Below are 17,459 nucleotides of genomic sequence, written 5' to 3' on the forward strand. Positions count from 1 at the left end.
TTCAAGCTTCTGGCTAAAATACCAAATTTGCATGTTGTCTTCAACTTTTAGAAGTTTTGGGGGGAAAAAACAAGCTCTGATTTCAAATCGAAGTAAATATGACAAACACACTTCAAATGTGAAACACACTTAACCCAAAGCAAATATATAGTTTACGAAATGGAATATGAAGAATTTGGGAAGATTTATTCTGTTTTGCTATAGTTTTAAAAATGTTGCCAAACTGTTTGTTCGTCTTACACGCAAATATAGAGAATACCAGAATTCGACCTTAAAATTAAGGGTGTGACCTATACACAAGTGCGTCCTATATTTGGGGCATTGTGGTACTTTGGGTCACCCAAAGGAGGTTTCCTTTCTGTGCTTTTAGCACCTGTATATTTGCTACGCCGCGGGAATGCTACGAAAAAGTCCAAAACACATACACAACATGTGGCCGATCAAGTCGCCTGTTTGTGGAGTTACTGGAGCAATGAATACTAAACAAGTCCGAGTTCCTCCCCCCCCTATTCTTTCTCCAGTCTCGCAGTCATCCATTCCTTTCACGCCTCCTCCTCTTCCCCTCCCCAATTGATGTCCTCGTCTGAACTCTGGCGCTCGCTCGCAGACAGCCGGCGTAAAAGCCAACGTGCTGGCTCGTCATAATCCCTTCGGGGCGAATTAGACACTACGCACACGCCGTTACCAATGGCCAGAACAGAATGTGTATTTAAATGTTTTTGCACCTCGGGTACATACATACATACGTACATACATACATACATACATATGTAACGGACAGATATACAACTTGTTTTGTTTTTTTTGTTTTTTTGGGGAAGGGGGGGATTTCGCGTCACAAAAAACCACCAAACGACAACAACGAGACCACGGAACAGAAAGGAGAAGAGGGAGTGAAAGAAAGCCCCCGCTCGCTAGGACCCCACACACGCACGCAGACATGCATGATTGAAGTCACGCAATCTCACACACACGCACACGCACACACACGCACATGACTCTTTAGGGTCCTTCGGGTGGGAGTTAAGACAGCAAAAGACAGGCAGAGGAGAGCATGTAAGAGAGTATGTACAGATGCTGGTGTCTCAAGAGGGGCGAGGGGGAGTGGTCCACGCCAAGGAGGGGACGGCGGCCGTTTACAAAGCGTGCACAGCGGCAAGGGGCGGGAACGTCGAGGAAGGACAAGGGAGGAGAACGAAAGCGACGGCAATAAAAAAGCGGCACCGCTTGGAGTCCAACTTGCATGATTCTTTGTGCACATGCCTCAGTGTGTGTGTATGTGTGTGTGTGTGTGTGTGTGTGTGTGTGTGTTCGCGGGTTGATCTTGATTGTCAATGCCGGAGAATTAAAGCTTTACTGTCCCCAAAAAAGCTGGCAGCTAAAAATTCTCACCCCTTTCAAGCTTTCCACAAAGAAGAAGTCGAAGCGTACAAAAGCGAGGGGGGAAAAAAAAGAAAACGAATGCTTCAAAAAAAGCGCAGATTGAATGCACCTGCAAGCAGAAGAGAGACAAAGACAACAAGGGAGAAAGACAAAGTGACATTAGATGCTGGGAAAAAAACAATACCGGTTGCAAGTATCTGGTAAAATTGTGAGGAAACAGCTCACGGGTCAGAAATGACAGCACACTCTTTCTCTAAAGCAGCAGTTCTCAAATGGGGCTACGTGTACCCCAAGTCAGTCTTTCTCAAATAGTGGGGTGGGCCCCGCTGGGGGGCCGCTGGCTTTGTTTTTGCCATGTGAAATATAATTGCAATAAAAACAAATGTTGTATTTCAGGCACTTTGATGCACTTTTTTTCTGTTTTAGACTAACCTGTAACCTGTAGAAACGCTGTAAAAAGTAAAAAAAAAGTTAAATAAACGTTCAAATATTATTCTTAGAATTTTTGTAGATATCTTACTTATCGTCGGTGCGGAAAGTGTGTGTGGGGGGGTGCTTTGCAAAGTAAAATTGAGAAGGACTGCCCTTAGGGATATGTGAAGGCATTTCAAAGTGGTACTTGAACAGGTTTTCTGCATGTATCATCAAATCTAATAAAATGCTTTGTAATACTGTGACAGGATCAGTAGTTTTCTCAATTTAAGAGATAATTACTTGGAACTGACTGATTATCACAGAGTTTAATCAAAATACAGGTACTTACAAACATCTGCTTTTACTTTGGAAATAATGATGAATATTTTACCTGAAGTTTTGACAACTGAAATACTGAAATAACCAGGAAGAGAATCTTAAAATTATACAATATTAATTTATATAGATGGCTTACCCGATGTTACAGGCTGGTCACGCTAAAACCATCATCGTGGCCCTGGTCCAGAAGCTGGCACAGCACCCCGCCTCCCTGCTGCGACGCCCGCGACGGGTAGCGGTGCCCCATGGCTTGGCAGGAAAATTGGGACAGTGAGTAAGCGGCGGAGTCCTCATCCAATGTGCTTTTGGCGTACGGCAGCGGCGGCGTCAGGAGGCTCTGCCGCGACATCGGCTCCTGCTTGTGGGCGGCGGCGCAGTCGTCGTAGAGCGAGGAGTGGGCGGCGGCCTGCGTGGAGTGATGGGGCTGATGGTTGGCATGCGCGTGGGCGAGGGCGTTGCCGGCGTACGTTTTGGCGTGGGAGCTAAGGTGATGCTGCGGGTCGTGAGGAGGCGGGTTCATGTGCGCGTTGGGGCTGGCCAGCATGTTGCCGTGGGTGTTGGCGTGCGGGCTCGTGTGCGGGTGGGTACTCGGGCTGGGGCTGCCGCTGTGCGAGGTTTGTCCGTACCAGTAGGGCGAGCCGCAGTAACTAGGGGAATCGTACTGAGCGAGCGGCGCTTCTTTGGGAGGGGGCCGGTATGAGGGGCTCATTGCAGAGCTGCAGTGGGGTGTTACTCGCGGGACAGGGGAGCAGGATGGGGAGAAGCTCCTGGAGGGAGCGAGATGGTAGGACTGGGCTTTGGCGGGGTAAGGGGGAGATGAGACACCGGGTGACAGAGAGGAGGAGGACTCCCCGGGGTACATGGCTGGATATCGCTCCTCAGAAGATGGCGTGGAAGGGTGGGCGGAATAAGGGGAGGGATACTCGCAGGGATCCTGGGGGTAGCTGGAAGAGGGTGCGGAATTGGGAGTGGCCAAGGGAGAGAGGCTGCTACTGTCCCCGCTGTAATAGTCCAGACCCTCCTGGAACAAGCCAGAAGCCTCCAGACATGAAGAAGCTGCGGCAGCTTTCCCTCTGCCTCTGGATCCCGAAAGACGCTCTCTGGAGCAGCCGGACACCCCCCCTCTGCCTCCTCTGGAGCCCCTGCCCCGTCCTCCGGCTCCTCCCCGCTTCGGAGTGAGGGTCGGCGAAGGACTGGATGGGGAATCCGAGTGTAAAACAGAGGCCCCTTCTTTTTCCGACTGCTCGGTCCGTTTCCTGCGCCCCCGGCCGGGTTTGCTGGTCCCGCCGCCTTGGAAGAGGACGTTCTGGCTCCAGTTGTAGGATGGCGCCGAGGCGCTCTCGTGCCAGTCGATCATTAGCTTTTCCAGGCTGGACAAGCTGGACTGAGCCCCTTCCCCTCTGTGCGTTTCGCTCTGCTTGAAGACGCCCCCCATGGAGGGCGGGCCGCTGCCGGCCGCTCCTGAGCCGGGATGCGAGGAGTCGGAGGAGGACTCAGACAGACTCTCTGGGAAAGGGGGTCTTTTGGCCTTCTGCGGGGTGTAGTTGGAGATATCCAAGATGTCCTTTGATTCGTTGAAGGCGTATTCGTTGTAAGCGTGAGGCCCAAAATTGTCAGCTGACCATCCACAGTAACCTTGCCTAAAAAATATATTACATGGCATCAAATTAGAAAACAGGACATTTTCTAGTTGTACAGTAGCTTTCTTTGGGGAGACGTACCTGAAGCTCCACTGGTTGCCGCTGTGCTGTTTGTAACAATCTGGCGAGGACGACGAGCTAAAGGGACTTCCTTTAGCCACCGCCATGTAACCGCCACCTGGCGACGCGGGCCCCGCGGCAGGACTTCCACCATAGCCCTTCCTGGACCCCGAATGGTAGCCGGAGAAGCCCACCTGAGCGCAGTCGTTAACTCCAGCCTTGCCGCCGCCGTAGGAGAAACTGCAGTCCGAGGATCTCTGGGGCCCTACGCAAGATGAGGCAGCGTAGGCGGGGGAGTAGTGGCCGTAGCCGGCCGGGTGAGGGGAATTGGGAGACTGCGAGAGGGCCGGGGGGTTGCATTTTGAAAAGGTAGAAGGTGTGGGGGACGTTTGAGTCTGGCTGGCATAGCTGTAAGGAACCCCGGCAGAGGAACATTGCGTCTGCGCGGGACAATCCGCCGCAGCACCTGCACCGTTGGCTCCCCATTTCGACATGGCCGGGGACCACCGGTGGCCGGTCGCCGGGGCCGACGGTTCGTAACCGGATGAAGCTTTGCGCGCGTTCGAATGAGAGATGTCCAAAAATTCGGATGAGTCATCAGAGTCCAGCAAGGATCGGAAATAACCCGCAAACACGCTCTGCGAATCGTCCCCAGTGTGCCGGGCCCCTCTGTTTCCGCGGCCGTAGGCGCCCCTCCTGCCACCTTCGCAGGAGGGAAAGCCCCCCCTTGTGGATCCGCAGAGCTGGTACCGTTTGTGAGTGTCCTCCTCCCCCCAGCCGCCGGAACCATTGGGCCACTCCTGTCCTATGCAAACCCCTTCCCCTTTCAATGTGCCATTTTTTCTCACGCGCCGCTTTCGGACAGGTTTTTCCCCGCCGGGCTCAGTTCCGACCACACCCCCTCCTCTACCGACCCCCCCTACACCCTTTCCTCTTTTTCTGGGCAATCCGGGCTCGTGGCTCAGTTTTCTCTTCTTGCCAATGGAATCAAAGAACTCACAGAGGGCGTTCTTGTCGTCGCCGCCCTCGGCGACACTTCCGCCCCTCCCTGCGCCCCCCCTTCTGCTGCCCCGTGGCCGCCGGGGCCTACTGAGCCGGTGCAGAATGGTGGATATTCCCGGGTTTTCAGAGGGGGTGCTGAAGCTTTCGGGGTCGCTCGGTGTCCAGCAGTGAGGGGGGGAGCACGGGCCGGGGGTGGGAGACTGGCTGTTCAAAAAGGCCAGATTGGAAAGGACATCACCGTACTCGGTCTTCACGTCATTTGTCTCAGCAACATATGGTGGATAGGGGCATGGGATTTTCGGTCGCCGCTTCCTACGGGGCTTTTTCAGCTGGTCTTCGTCCCCGCAAGGAGCAGGACCCTCTCCTGGTATCATGGGCGCCGGCTGTTTGGGCGGTCGTCCCCGCCTGCGCTTAACAATAAGCGGTAGCTCTCCGGGTGGGAACATCACGATGATGCTCTTGCCGTTGTTCTTAAGGCGAAGGAGCGCCGTTGGCTCCTTGGCCACCTCGGCGCCCTCCGCAGTGCCGCCATTACCTCTCTCTGGTGCAGTGATTGTCTCCAAATTGGAAATCTTGTAGCTTTTCTGTCGCCGCCCAAGGTTGACGGGAATACGAGCTAGCTTGACCACGATCTTCTTCACCTGTGAAGAAAAGATAAGGTGTCAAATACAAGTAGAAAAAAGTTGTCCCGTCACCAGATCAAAACTCCAGAGGAAAGTTTCTGAATTCTCACTCTCAATTTTGACTTTAAAGTGACTTTATTCTGAGAATTCTGACTTTAAAGTCAGAAATCTTCATTCATCCTCCAAATGCAAGTGAGAATAAAGTCAGAAGTCTCACTACAAAATGAGAATTCCCACTTCAAAGTGAGTTTCAATAATATAATAAAGTTGGAATTTTTAGATAAAGGTGAGAATCCTGGCAATTTTTTTCCCACTGGTTTTAATTTGTCTTCCTTACCAAACACTTTTGTCATCACAAACGTAAAATAACTCACTCCGACAAAACGTCCACACCTCCGGCCATTGGGAGCGAAAATCAGCAGCTCCTTTTTCACGACAGGCACCGGTATGGCGGGCGGTGGGATATAAGCGGCTCCGCATTGCAAGGCGGCTTGTGCTGCCAGACGGCGTTTCATGACACTTTTCGGACCGGGTTTCTGGACTGACTTGGGTGCGGGCCTCGAGCGAGATTTAGGTCCAGGTCTGTGCCCGAGTCTGGGCCCAGGTTTTGGGGGCGCTTTGGGGACGGCTTTGGCTACGCCGAGCGCAAGAGGAACGTCCGCAGGGCATGAAAGGGCAGGGACGACGTCCTCCGCGGATACTTGTTCCTTTTTCGGGACCGCCTCCTCCACCTGTTCCTCTTTGACCCTGCAGATCTTCTCCTCAGAACTGTCCGTCGCCTCCTCATCTTCTCGATCCTTCTCCGCTCTCCTCTCGCTGTCCTCCGGGATTCGGCGGAGGCGGGAGGATTTGCGCAAATGACAAGGGAAACGGGAACGTCCGGAGCTGCGTAGCGCATATTTCCTCTCGGCCTCCACGGTAAAAGGCGACGAGCCCGCGCCGGGACAAACGTTTGGGGGTATCTCCATTTCTGAAGCGAGTGTCCGCCCCGCCGCCTGATTGGCGAAAGTGGGGTGATTGCCAAGCGCTAAAGACAAGGGCTGAGGTGATGCCGTGCTTAAAGAGTCGTACTGCCGGGCTTCCGTGGGGTCACAAGAGTCCAAAGTGGCATGCGAAAGTGTGTCTATGTGTGTTTGCATGCTTCCCGCGGGCTCCGCCCGACTGAGCGCCCGCTTGGGTGGGTAGGTGCGGTGCCCACCCCTGCGTTGCGGGTGGACGCCGTTGGCCAGCGCGGGGGATGCGCGGGAGGGCTCGGCGGTCACCAGCGGCAGAAGGTCATGATGAGCCAGGAGCCCTGCGCTCCAGGGCTGCGGCCCTTCGCCGCTGCGGCCTTTTTGTCCAGCGTGCAAATGTGCGGGCAGACCACTCATCCGGTGGACATGCTCAAGTGGACCTCTCTTAGCATGTCCTCTGCAGTTTGTCAAGAAGATTCAAAAACCTGAGAATGCAAAGGTATCGTCAATTATGCCCTTTGCTCACATATTTGCCGTCCAGCTTTTTGGTGGGAAGGCACGCTGTCAATTTAGGACAAATAAAACATAGAGCATCTCAATCAATGACATCATTTCAATTCTCTTCCTAACCAAAACAGCAGTATTGAACATATCACAACTTCAACAAGATTAATCAAAGTACGGAGACCTTATACGTAAAGATGTTGCCTGTCAATTATTAAAAATTACGGGTGGACAGATTTTAGTCCCTAATGATTATTATGGATATGCTGATGAAATTAGGACATGAAATTAGGGCAAACTGCGGCCCGGGGGCCATATGCGGCCCGTGAAGTGTTTGACTCTGGCCCTTGAGTCAAAAGGTTTGCCCACCTCTGCCCTATCAAATAATCAACAAAGTGAATCGGTTATTAAAACAATCGGCCCTAGATGTGATTTCTCCAAAATGATGCGCCTTTATGTACGATGCGTCATTGACTTTCAAAGTTCATTCTCACTTAAAAACAAATGTAACGTCGCTGTAGTAGTTTAACGGCCCTCTAAAAATGCACAAAATTAAAACTCCTCTTGATCTAACCACCGCCTACCATCAATGGCAGGCGAGTAACTAAACAGTCCATAAAACAAAACTGGCGGAAACATTTTTCCACACCGTGTCATACATTGCGCGAAATAATACATTTGATTTGACGAAACCTCCCGCCCACGTCGCAGCACGACAATTAATCCCGCACTTACCATTCACGTCCACTCCGGCGGTGGGCGCCGTCGGCCGGCCGGCTGATTCGGATTCCGAGGCTCACCTCACTCTGTCTGCCCGGCTGGCTGAGTTCTGCAGGGGATCATCGGGTCATCAATACTGCAGTGGGCAGCAGCAGCAGCAGCAGCAACTCGCGCACTTTGGCTCTCTCCAGCCGCATCACTTCTTCTCGTCACGTTGCTCATGGTAGCTAGCTGAGAGCGGGAAAAAAGATGCGAGCTGGGGGGGTAGAAAAGAAGGTGAAAATATGAGATGAGTACACAGTAAAGCAGCAGTTATTTTGGAGTGCAATGTCCATGTAACGGTTTTGCGGCCTCAACGGGCTGTGGTGGAAATTGTGAAGTTTGGATTTCTGTCATTTTGGACTTCTAGCGGGCTCTTGGGATGTTTAAGAAGTATCAGATGTTTTTGAGGCTCTGCTGCCCCAACAGGCTGCAGGACACAAAGAAGAATAGGTTGGAAAAATTCACCTTATTTTGGACCTTTTAGCAATCGCAGATGTAGATGGCAGCGACCGGATTGTTTGCGGCTTAAAAATATGAACCTTTTTATGCTGTCGTTTTGCAACTTTCACTCATTTCTTGGCTTTCAATGTGGCAGCAACCAGCTGCAATGTGCAATCAATTAGGCTTTGCTGCCCAAATGGGCAGCGGTAGAAAAGGAAATGTGAACAAGAAATGGGAGAAATTTATTTTGTATTTTAAACATGGCCAACTATCAAATAATTTGCTGCCAAAACAGTCTGTGGTAGAAAACATTAACAATAGGGTTTTTTGGCCATTTTTTCCCTTGGGCGGCAACTTGCTAGAATTTGCCCAGAATTTCAACTATGTTGCTTAATTTGCACAACATATTTTTTCTATAGGATTCATTCACTGGATGCCCCGTTACTGTGGCACCGCTGGCTAAACGGGCAGCAAAGTAAAGTTTAGGAACCCTATTCTTCATACCTTCCCATTATTTTGTTTGGGTTAACTGGCCAGCATGAATTTAAATAGGCAGTTAACCAGCTGGAATGTGTCATTAAGTTCAGTTTTTCTGCCTAAATGGACTGCGGTAGAAACTGGAACATAAATGAAGTGTCATCAAGAATTAGCAGGCTGGAGTCACTTTGTTGATGTTATGTCATGTGGTTACAATAGTAGCCACCAGGGGGAAGCAAAGGGGTGATGAGGAGATGAGTGCCGAAAAGGATGAAGATGTCCAGGTGACAGCGGGGATGATGTGTGTGTGCAGATCACTTGCGCACACATTCAAACACACAATGGCGTCCATGATACAACACCTCTGCGTCTCCCTCGCCAACATATGGCCGTGATTAGTGAGGAAGCAGTTTGAGAGGGGGAGGGAAGGCAAGGAGCGGGGGAGTTGAGGAGGGAGGAGTGTCTTGCATGTGTGAGAAAGGAAAAGGCAAAACGTGGAAGATGTGACTTTCCAACGCGTCAGCCCAAAAGTCCCACTCTGCATTCCCCCTCCTCCCCAGCTTTTAATGTCATAAACTCATTCGATCCCAAAGACGCGTTTGTACGTCTTCACAAAGTTCAGACATTGAATCCCGGGCGCTATTTAAGATGTTTTTTTTCAAGTGTAAAAGGAGGTCCTTGCAATACAAGGATGACATTCAAATGATCTTTTTATGTGGTTCATTGATTGATCGAGAAATAACTGACAGATTGATTGATATTATAACACCAGTTGCAGCACTAAATAACACATTACAACATGAGTGAAAGATGACATTCAATTTGCAAAAAATGACATTTTTTGGGAAACAAATTCCAAAAAAAAGTCAGTTTTGTTAAAGTCATTCATTGAATATTTTCAAATTGACCGATTAAACAGTTATCGAAAAACCATTCGGCCGAATCGATATCGATCGGGCTTTACTCTTTCAATCTCACCCCGAATTTGTTCTATTATCACCCCTGAGTTGGCACATCCACTTTCCGATTTCTTGATCCCCATCCCCGACTCTGCGCACTTTCTTCCTCCCTCCTCCAATTAACAGCATTCATTAATTAATCATCCTTCCGTGCGTGAGACAAACACATGCTTGAATTAAGCACACACACTCTGAGTGACACACGCACACGTGCAATATGCCGCAACAGCTTCGCCCACCTACACGTGTCTCCATTTGCACATAAAGACAAGCACGCAAGGACACACATGCGTATAGACGTGTGTCACTGCGTGTGCGTATGTGCGCAAGAATTCATTGTTGAAGCAAACACTTTTGGCATCAATCTGCCACCACGCTGATACATTCATCAAGTTGTGTGCGACAAAGCCTGGCTAGTACACAACAACTTGTGCGTGTGTGTGTGTGTGTGTAAAGCCATGCACAAGTTTGGCCCGTTGCCCCCACAGAACACAGCATTGTGCTGCACATGTGCACTCCCTCTCATCCGTCTCAGACACACAAGCCTGCCAGCGGTGCTCAATGAGGAACTAGACACAATGTTGTGTGTATGTGCTTGCACGTGTGTGCGTGCGTGCGTGTGTGTGCGTCTTCCTGGGTGTGTTTGTAAAAGCACTCACAGAGCTCCAACGGGTGTGCAGTTGTTGCTAAGAGACAGGCAGCAGCATGGAAACAGCATGGGGAGGTGTAAGGGAGGCGGGCGGGGGGGGGGGGGGGGGCAAGGTCAACGGGGAAGCAGGGGGATGCAAAGATGTGGGTCAGGTGAGTCCGTTGAGATTTGGGTGGCGATGAACATAAAAGCCACGCCCACGCCTAACTTCTGGCATATGATTGGCTAAAAGTATTATTTGTTTACATACTTATCAAAGTGAGGATTATGAGACTTAGGTGTGAATTCTAAGAATAAAGTCAAAATTCTCAATTAAAAGTGAGAATGCCCTGAACCGTGGAAGCAAAATCTCATTTATCCAAATGGACTAATGGGGCTGTTACTGTGTTTAGTGGCACCTCGTCAGTTTTTATCCAATTAATTAATCCATCGGATAATTGGTAGGCAGGGTTCAACACTGTTAGGGCACCGCGTTTAACAATTTTCATTAAAAAAATGGACAAAAACGACACTCTGATGATGAAAATGATCAATGGCAGCATCCCCAATTGCTGTAGCTCATTCACTGCCATTGACGAGTAAGTAGGTAAACATTCCGATTTTCGACGTGGATGGATCTTGAAAACAACCCTACTTATGCACGATCACCAGTAGATGGCTTCAATGCCCCGTTTTAGTAATGTGAATACAGTATTTCCACACTATATCTTTTAAACTTCCGTTCATCATCACCTATATATATATATATATATATATATATATATATATATATATATATATTCCATCAACTCCAGAAGATGGATTGTGTAAGGTGTTTTATTTCTGGCTCGTCTGCTGTAAAATTTTAGCGCTAATGACAATCACAGCCAAACAAAGCTTAACAAAAAAAGGGGCATGCGACGTTTTTGCAAAACAGTCACAGTTTATCAAAAAGTGGCTTCATATTCTAATTCATTTGCTCTCAATTTAGAAAGAAGAAAAACACGGTTCCCGTCACGGCATGAAGGTCGATCAATTTGATTCGATGATACCTGCAGAAACTCAGTTAAAATCTCACATACCCCTGCGAATTAATGTTGAAGTTATATAAGTTCCGACGGTCTGCAAGGCCTTGAAGGTGTCTCAATGGGATTGGATGAGCAAGTCAGGAGAGTCATCGAGCTTTGCAAAGCCGTGGCCAGCAGAAAGACGACTGCAAAGATATTAATGACAACATCAATAATTCTGAATCGACTACAAAAAAAATGTAAATCGCACAATCCCGACTCTTCATCTTCACCCTCATGTCCCTCACCCATGCTTGTCCTCATACTCTTACGCCTCCTGCCTTCCCTTCAGCTGCAGGAAGTTCCTCATGATGCTGGTAAAGAGATTGCACAGGGACGAGCGCATCAAGCGCTAACACAAAAGACCAGCGAGGTGGCAAGGGGACGTAAATGCAAACGAGAAACGCAGCCAAGGACGTACACACGGGGGAGTGCAGCAAACCACCCCCCATTAGTGAGAACCTACAACATGGTTATTTTAAGACACGGAGGATTGTATCACCCCTTCCTCACCCTCTCCTCACTCTTCATCCTCACTGTTACTCCCCCACACCGCCCTCCCCCCCACATCTTCAACTCAGCCTGACAGTTTCCTGCCGCTCTCCTGCAGGCAGCTTCCTGATTGTCGCCCCGATGTTGAGGGGGGGAGGGGGGAGGGGGGGGTGTAATGTGCGTGTCACATGACCGGCCGCCAGCTGGGAGTGACAGAGAGTGCATGCACACATACCGAAAAATGTATGTGCAAACTATGCACATACAGAAAAAGTACAAGGGCCGATGGAAAAATGTGAAAAAAATAAAATAAATAGATAATTGTGTATTTTGGGGGGAATAAAAAGTATTCGTCTGCAAATATAAAAAATAACTCATATTTTTCCAAAAATAAAATAAATTTTAAAACAAACGTAAATATGAAAAAAAAAACTAAATGAAGACCAGAAGTCAAAAATACATACAAATTAGTTCTAAAATAAGTTTAAAAAAATACAAAGAGAATACAATATAATTAAATCGAATTTTTTTTTAAAAATAACAACACTAACAATACAAAATACTAAAAAAAAAAGTGTTTCATGGGGTAAAATAGAAAGTATTTGTCCGCATATAAAAGAAATAAATCATATTTCTCCAAAAGTAAAATAAATTATGAAAACAAATGTTGAAATAGAAACAAACAAAATGAAATCTGTGATGAAAAATCAATACAAATAATTTCTAAGTAAATAATTATTTTTAAAATAAGTTTGAAAAATACAATGACATAATACAGAAATAAATATATGATATATACAAATTCATATAAAAACAGTAGAATACAATAACATAATTAAATGGAAATTAAATAAAGTTTTACCAACAATAACACTAAACAATACAAAAGACCCAAAAAATCGTTTAGGTTTATTTTTTGAAAATAAAAAGTTTTTGTCTGCAAATCTAGGAAAAAAATCCTATCTTTCCGGCACTGTGCAGAAAAGCGGCAAGAGCCCGAGGGGCCGGCGCGGCCGGGCGCGAGCGAGGGGCCCGGTCGCCTCCGCGACCCTGACTTCCTGACTCCTCCTCTTCCTCCTCCGCCCGTTGCCGTGGGAGACGCTGCCGCAGCGCCCGTCGCCTCGGCAACGGGCGCCGGCCGCGCGGCCGACAATGGCCGGCTCGCGCTCGTTCGGCGCTCGCAGGTGCTGACACCTTGTCACGGCTGCGCCGCTCACGCCGGCGCTAACTTCCGTCTACCTTACACGCAGCGCACTCATCCATCTTCCCCCTTTCTCCCTGACAACTCTTCCTCTCTTATCTCCCCCTGCTTCCTCCCCCTCCTCTGACAACCTCCTGCTTCCACTTTCTCTCCCTCTCTAGCTTCATCCCTGCCTCGCTCGCCCTCTCCCAAGAAGTGCGTGTTCACACTCCGCTCACACGCACACACTGTATGCAAACATCTCCCCTGCCTGAATCCTTCCGTCCCTCGGGGGTGCACACTTTCGCTAAGTATGCGTATGTGAGGTGAAACGGGGGAGGGAAAGGTATAAAAAAGCCGATCAACAGACCCCTCGCTGCTCTGATTATCTCTTCATAGGGATGCGATGACAGGGAAGCGGGATGGCGCGCGCGTGCGCGTGGAGGAGAGTTGAGAAGAATCCCTAACGAGGCTCGGCCCCTCCCTCCACGGCTTTCTCGCCGTGACTGTTTTTTAACGCGCGCACGCGCTCAGAACTACTCTGACGCACGAATCAGACTTTTTTGTGCCGGCGCACAAAATTCAAGACGCTCGCGAGCGTGTGTGTGGCAGACGGCACGTCGAGTGTGCGTGTTTTCCCCATCCCTCACTCCTCTTTAATAATTGAGCTGATTCTGTCCAGCTTGTTAGGGAGGTACACAGCGGCTTCGCACTCGCTCGCTCGCCTGCTCTCTCTCTCTCCCAACTCTCCTGTTCGTTGACCTCTGCATCCCCTCCTCTTCCTCTGCCCTCCATCCTCCCCCCCGCCCCCCTTGCATCGCCTCCTGCCATCCGCGGAAAGGTGAGAGGTTGAAGTTTCCCTCTCCGCCGTCAGAAGGAAACCGGCTGCAACCAGCCCGGGCGAGATGCTGCACGGATCTGGGTAGGAAACGGCACGAAAATTTCAAAATTGAGCATAAAGGGGGTTGTTCCCGGCCCAAAATCCAGACATGTATGGAACAACGGCAGTTATGCGCCATTCATACAGGTGCGGTCCCCTCTAGATCTTGGCCGGCTTTTCCGTTCTAACGGTCTTTTACATTCAATTCAAAATAAATATGTTAGATTAAATGTACAGTTAGCCCACAACTATTCTTAATGTATTCTTAATCAGCAGTATAACCTTGTTGGAATCTTCAAAGAGCGAGCAGAGACACCGTGATGTGACTCCGGGACGGGACGGTCTGTGACTGGCCGTGTGCTTAGAGAAGAAGATAGTAGCCTATGTATCAACTGAGAACTGAGAGTATAGCAGGGATACACACTCACACCCCTATCACGTGTTGATTGCTGCTCTGCTGGCGTGTATGCTCCCCTAAAACCTTTAGCGCGGTGACTAGGGCTACTCTAATCAATAAAAAGTACAGCGAGCGGTAGGAGATCTGTAACTGCCAACGCATCTCTGTCCGCTCTCCTCGCGAGCAAAAAAATCTTAGGTTTCTTGTCTTCCTTCCTTGTGTGTCGTTTTTTTAAATGTTCCATTTTGTATGATTTTTTTTTTTTTTTGGGGAACTTTTGTTGATAAATAGTAAAAACCTGGGACAAACTGACCCAAGAATATTACTGCTCTCTCTGAAAGGGAATCTCAAGATTTGCTTGTCAGGAGGATTACACAGAAAAAAAGTTTCTGAAACTTTTCCGAAACAACTGTAACATACAATTATACATTGAGTATTGGCTTAGTTACTTTGTGAGTGAGTTTCCAATTCAAAAACTGACATTTTGGATAGATGCACACAGTTTTAGGTTCTATTGATCCAGATACATTATGGCTGTTCACTATATTCACTCACTATATTCACAAAAAAACACTAGTTCAATCAAAATATTATACGCATTTCAGATACATTTGGGTGAGTGGATTACCTTTTACTTTACAATGCAAATACATCACCGCATTCATCCCAATTCAAGTTCAAGGCAGGTCCTTGAGAGCCACTAGGTGATTTAGTAAGTTATTTTTCCAGAGGATAAAGAATATATGCCAGGTTGTAATAATATTGAGTATTGTTTGTGTTTACAGTTTCAAATCCACCCAAAAAGTTTATGCTGATTTTATTAGCCTGTATTCATTGTGTGTTAGCATTAAGTTAGACTTTAGATATAAAATTGATACAAAACAATTGATCAAAAAAGTTATTTCATGTGTTAGTTAATTTGCTCCTAATTTGAAAATAAAAATGCCATAAAACTGAGCAAAATAAAGTCGTACAATGCTTTGTAAAAGAGTCTCTATAAAACAACTTTGTAACAGGTTTTTTCATGTTCGAATTAATTTGCCCTAAAATTGTAAAGAAAACTACTCGTCTTGTACCGGCATTAAAAAGCACTAAACTTGATTTTCCGATACCAGCAAAAACCCTGAAGTCCCGCATACCCCCCTTAAGGGCCTTTATGTGCACTTGTGAACCGCTGCTTTACACCACTGTGACTTTTTTGAACTTCTACAAATAAGCAGGATGTGAGAAGGTGACTGGCTGCAGCAGGTGTCGCACATGTACAGGCGTATGCGGTGACATCGACCCACATGCCTGCAAACTGCGGCAGGGCTCGAACAAAAGCCACTTCCAGCACACACGCAAACACGCACGCGGGCACGCACGCCGCGTGTTAGGTGCGCTGACCCCGCCAATGAGGACAGGAGCGACGTCGACGGCGCTACAAGGCCGTTGCCATGACAACTAGTCTCGTTCGCACAGGTAGCGAGCACAATGCTGCTCCTCCGACACACGCGCTCGCGCACACACGCGCACACACACACAAGGACATTCACTCAAGACTGACAAGACTGCGGCCGCGTGCCAAGCCGAGGCCATTTCCTTTTCATTCCGACGTTCGGAATTATTCATCACGTCCAAGTGGGATGTGCCAATCAGGAGAGAGAATAAGAGTGAGACATTGTGAGACACGCATAGACAGACACACAGACAGACAGAAGGGTCCGTCTGCATACTAAGGGAAGCCGCAGCACAGCCAGCGCACGTCTCCCAGGGGCCCTTAAATAACAAACTGTCACCGGCCAGACATTGACATTGACTTCTTGCCTGTTCCCTCTCCTACAAACAACTCCACCTGCGCAAGCACCCCCCGCCCCAAAGCACAGACAAGAGCTGATAATCACCAAGGATGAGCGTCTCTCTCCTCTTGCAGCAGATGAAGCGGCCCTGTTGCCTCTGCAAGATGTGCTGCTGCTGCTGCTGTTGTGTTGGAACAGCTGGGGGAGGGAGGGGGATGGAGGAGGAGGAGGAGAGTGAGGAAAACTCCTAATGATGATGATGATGATGAGCACTGTGGAAGCTTGTGTGTAAAAAAACTACCTGACTATGCATGCATGCAAGAAGTCACAAAGTCAGCTTCATCCGGAGTGAACTGTGCAGTGCGTATGTGTGTGCCCACATGGTCAGGTGGCATTCAAAATACCCACCGTTCGCCATGCATACGCTAAAATTCGGGATATAAGCAGTACACTAACATTGAACACATACGCACTAGGTGGGATGTATGTCGCGGTTACTCACCAATCGGATGACGGTGCTCAGCGGCGGACCGACGCTCCGCTCCTCGCCCGGCGAGAGGCGCCGTTGCCGGGCTGGCTACGCGGCATGTCGCGGTCCAGCTCCTCCTCGCCACGGGAGGCTCGCGTCGACGCCCACGGGGGAAAATGTTATGCTTGAAAAGCAGTAGAGAAAGGATGTCCAGCGTTGACAGGCTAAGTGGTCCTGGTTCGAGGACGGCGCGAATAAAAGACGAGAGTGACCGCACGCCTCTGCAGCTCCAGCTGCCGTGTGCGTTTCTCTCCAGCCTGCGTGTACTGTGCCTGCTGTCAAACATCATCCGGGGACCAGTAGCTTCGCGTTTCACCTGTAGAATTCTGGGAGTTGCAGTTTTCTAACGCATACGCGCGCATTGCTAAGCATTGTTGCTTAATAAACTAATCGTTTAAACAGTTTCACACAAAACGAAAACAAATTACTAACAATGTTTAAGTACGGTTTACACGCTCAAGCTTGACATTTTAACTTTCGTCACATTCCTCGGATAGAAGGTGTTTTTTGGCCGGTTAGCAAAATGCGAGCTAGCTACCTAGCTAGCTAACGAACTAGTTCGCAAAATTTTCTTTCATAGATAAGTAGACAGATGGATACATACATGTATATGAGCATGTAATTGATAAATCCCAAATACGATTACATTTTTAGACAGACTTATTGTTTCTTCCGCCGCCTTCCAACATTTGGCGATGTAAACACTTTCACCTCTTTACTCTTCCAAAGTATCGCGATAGTTGTAGCTAATTAGTCACCTGACCAGAAGTATTGACATCGTTTTTTAAACATTAACCACTGGATGGAGCAATACATATCTGAATAGAATAACAAATAACTACTATTTTAATTAACTTGATTAACCGTACGTAATACTATGAATTATTAATCAATACATCAAACAACATACAACCAAATAGAATAAAACACACATTAAAAATAAATGACTTT

At 48.3% G+C, this 17,459-nt stretch overlaps 1 protein-coding gene across 3 annotated transcripts; it reads right to left on the reverse strand.

The window, feature by feature from the left end:
- Positions 1–681: 681 nt before the first annotated feature.
- Positions 682–17,240, reverse strand: ahdc1 (AT-hook DNA binding motif containing 1). 3 transcript variants are annotated; one of them, XM_088404513.1, is made up of 10 exons: positions 17,113–17,240; positions 16,482–16,824; positions 16,281–16,404; positions 16,085–16,177; positions 11,268–11,398; positions 7,654–7,894; positions 5,836–6,899; positions 3,858–5,479; positions 2,273–3,776; positions 682–1,492 (listed from the first exon to the last, which is right to left on the reverse strand). In XM_088404513.1, exons 7-9 carry the CDS (start codon positions 6,829–6,831, stop codon positions 2,279–2,281), a joined length of 4,116 nt encoding a protein of 1,371 aa, XP_088260639.1. In that variant the 5' UTR covers positions 6,832–6,899; positions 7,654–7,894; positions 11,268–11,398; positions 16,085–16,177; positions 16,281–16,404; positions 16,482–16,824; positions 17,113–17,240; the 3' UTR covers positions 682–1,492; positions 2,273–2,278. The 3 variants fall into 3 exon arrangements, with proteins under 3 accessions (XP_088260639.1, XP_088260638.1, XP_088260640.1); XM_088404512.1 differs by lacking the exon at positions 16,281–16,404; XM_088404514.1 differs by lacking the exon at positions 11,268–11,398.
- Positions 17,241–17,459: the final 219 nt, after the last annotated feature.

The sequence above is a fragment of the Hippichthys cyanospilos genome, chromosome 21, assembly GCF_059441005.1.
Source record: "Hippichthys cyanospilos isolate Australia breed blue-spotted pipefish chromosome 21, RoL_Hcya_1.0, whole genome shotgun sequence".
NCBI classification, from domain to species: domain Eukaryota; kingdom Metazoa; phylum Chordata; class Actinopteri; order Syngnathiformes; family Syngnathidae; genus Hippichthys; species Hippichthys cyanospilos.

Bases quoted from the DNA above. Each gene is read 5' to 3' on its own strand.
- ahdc1 (XM_088404512.1), bottom strand. From the start codon at position 6,831: ATGAGTGGTCTGCCCGCACATTTGCACGCTGGACAAAAAGGCCGCAGC. The intron at 5,480-5,835 runs GTGAGTTATTTT...TTTTCTTCACAG, and splicing joins GGTGTGGACGTTTTGTCGGA to GTGAAGAAGATCGTGGTCAA. The intron at 3,777-3,857 runs GTACGTCTCCCC...TATATTTTTTAG, and splicing joins GGCAACCAGTGGAGCTTCAG to GCAAGGTTACTGTGGATGGT.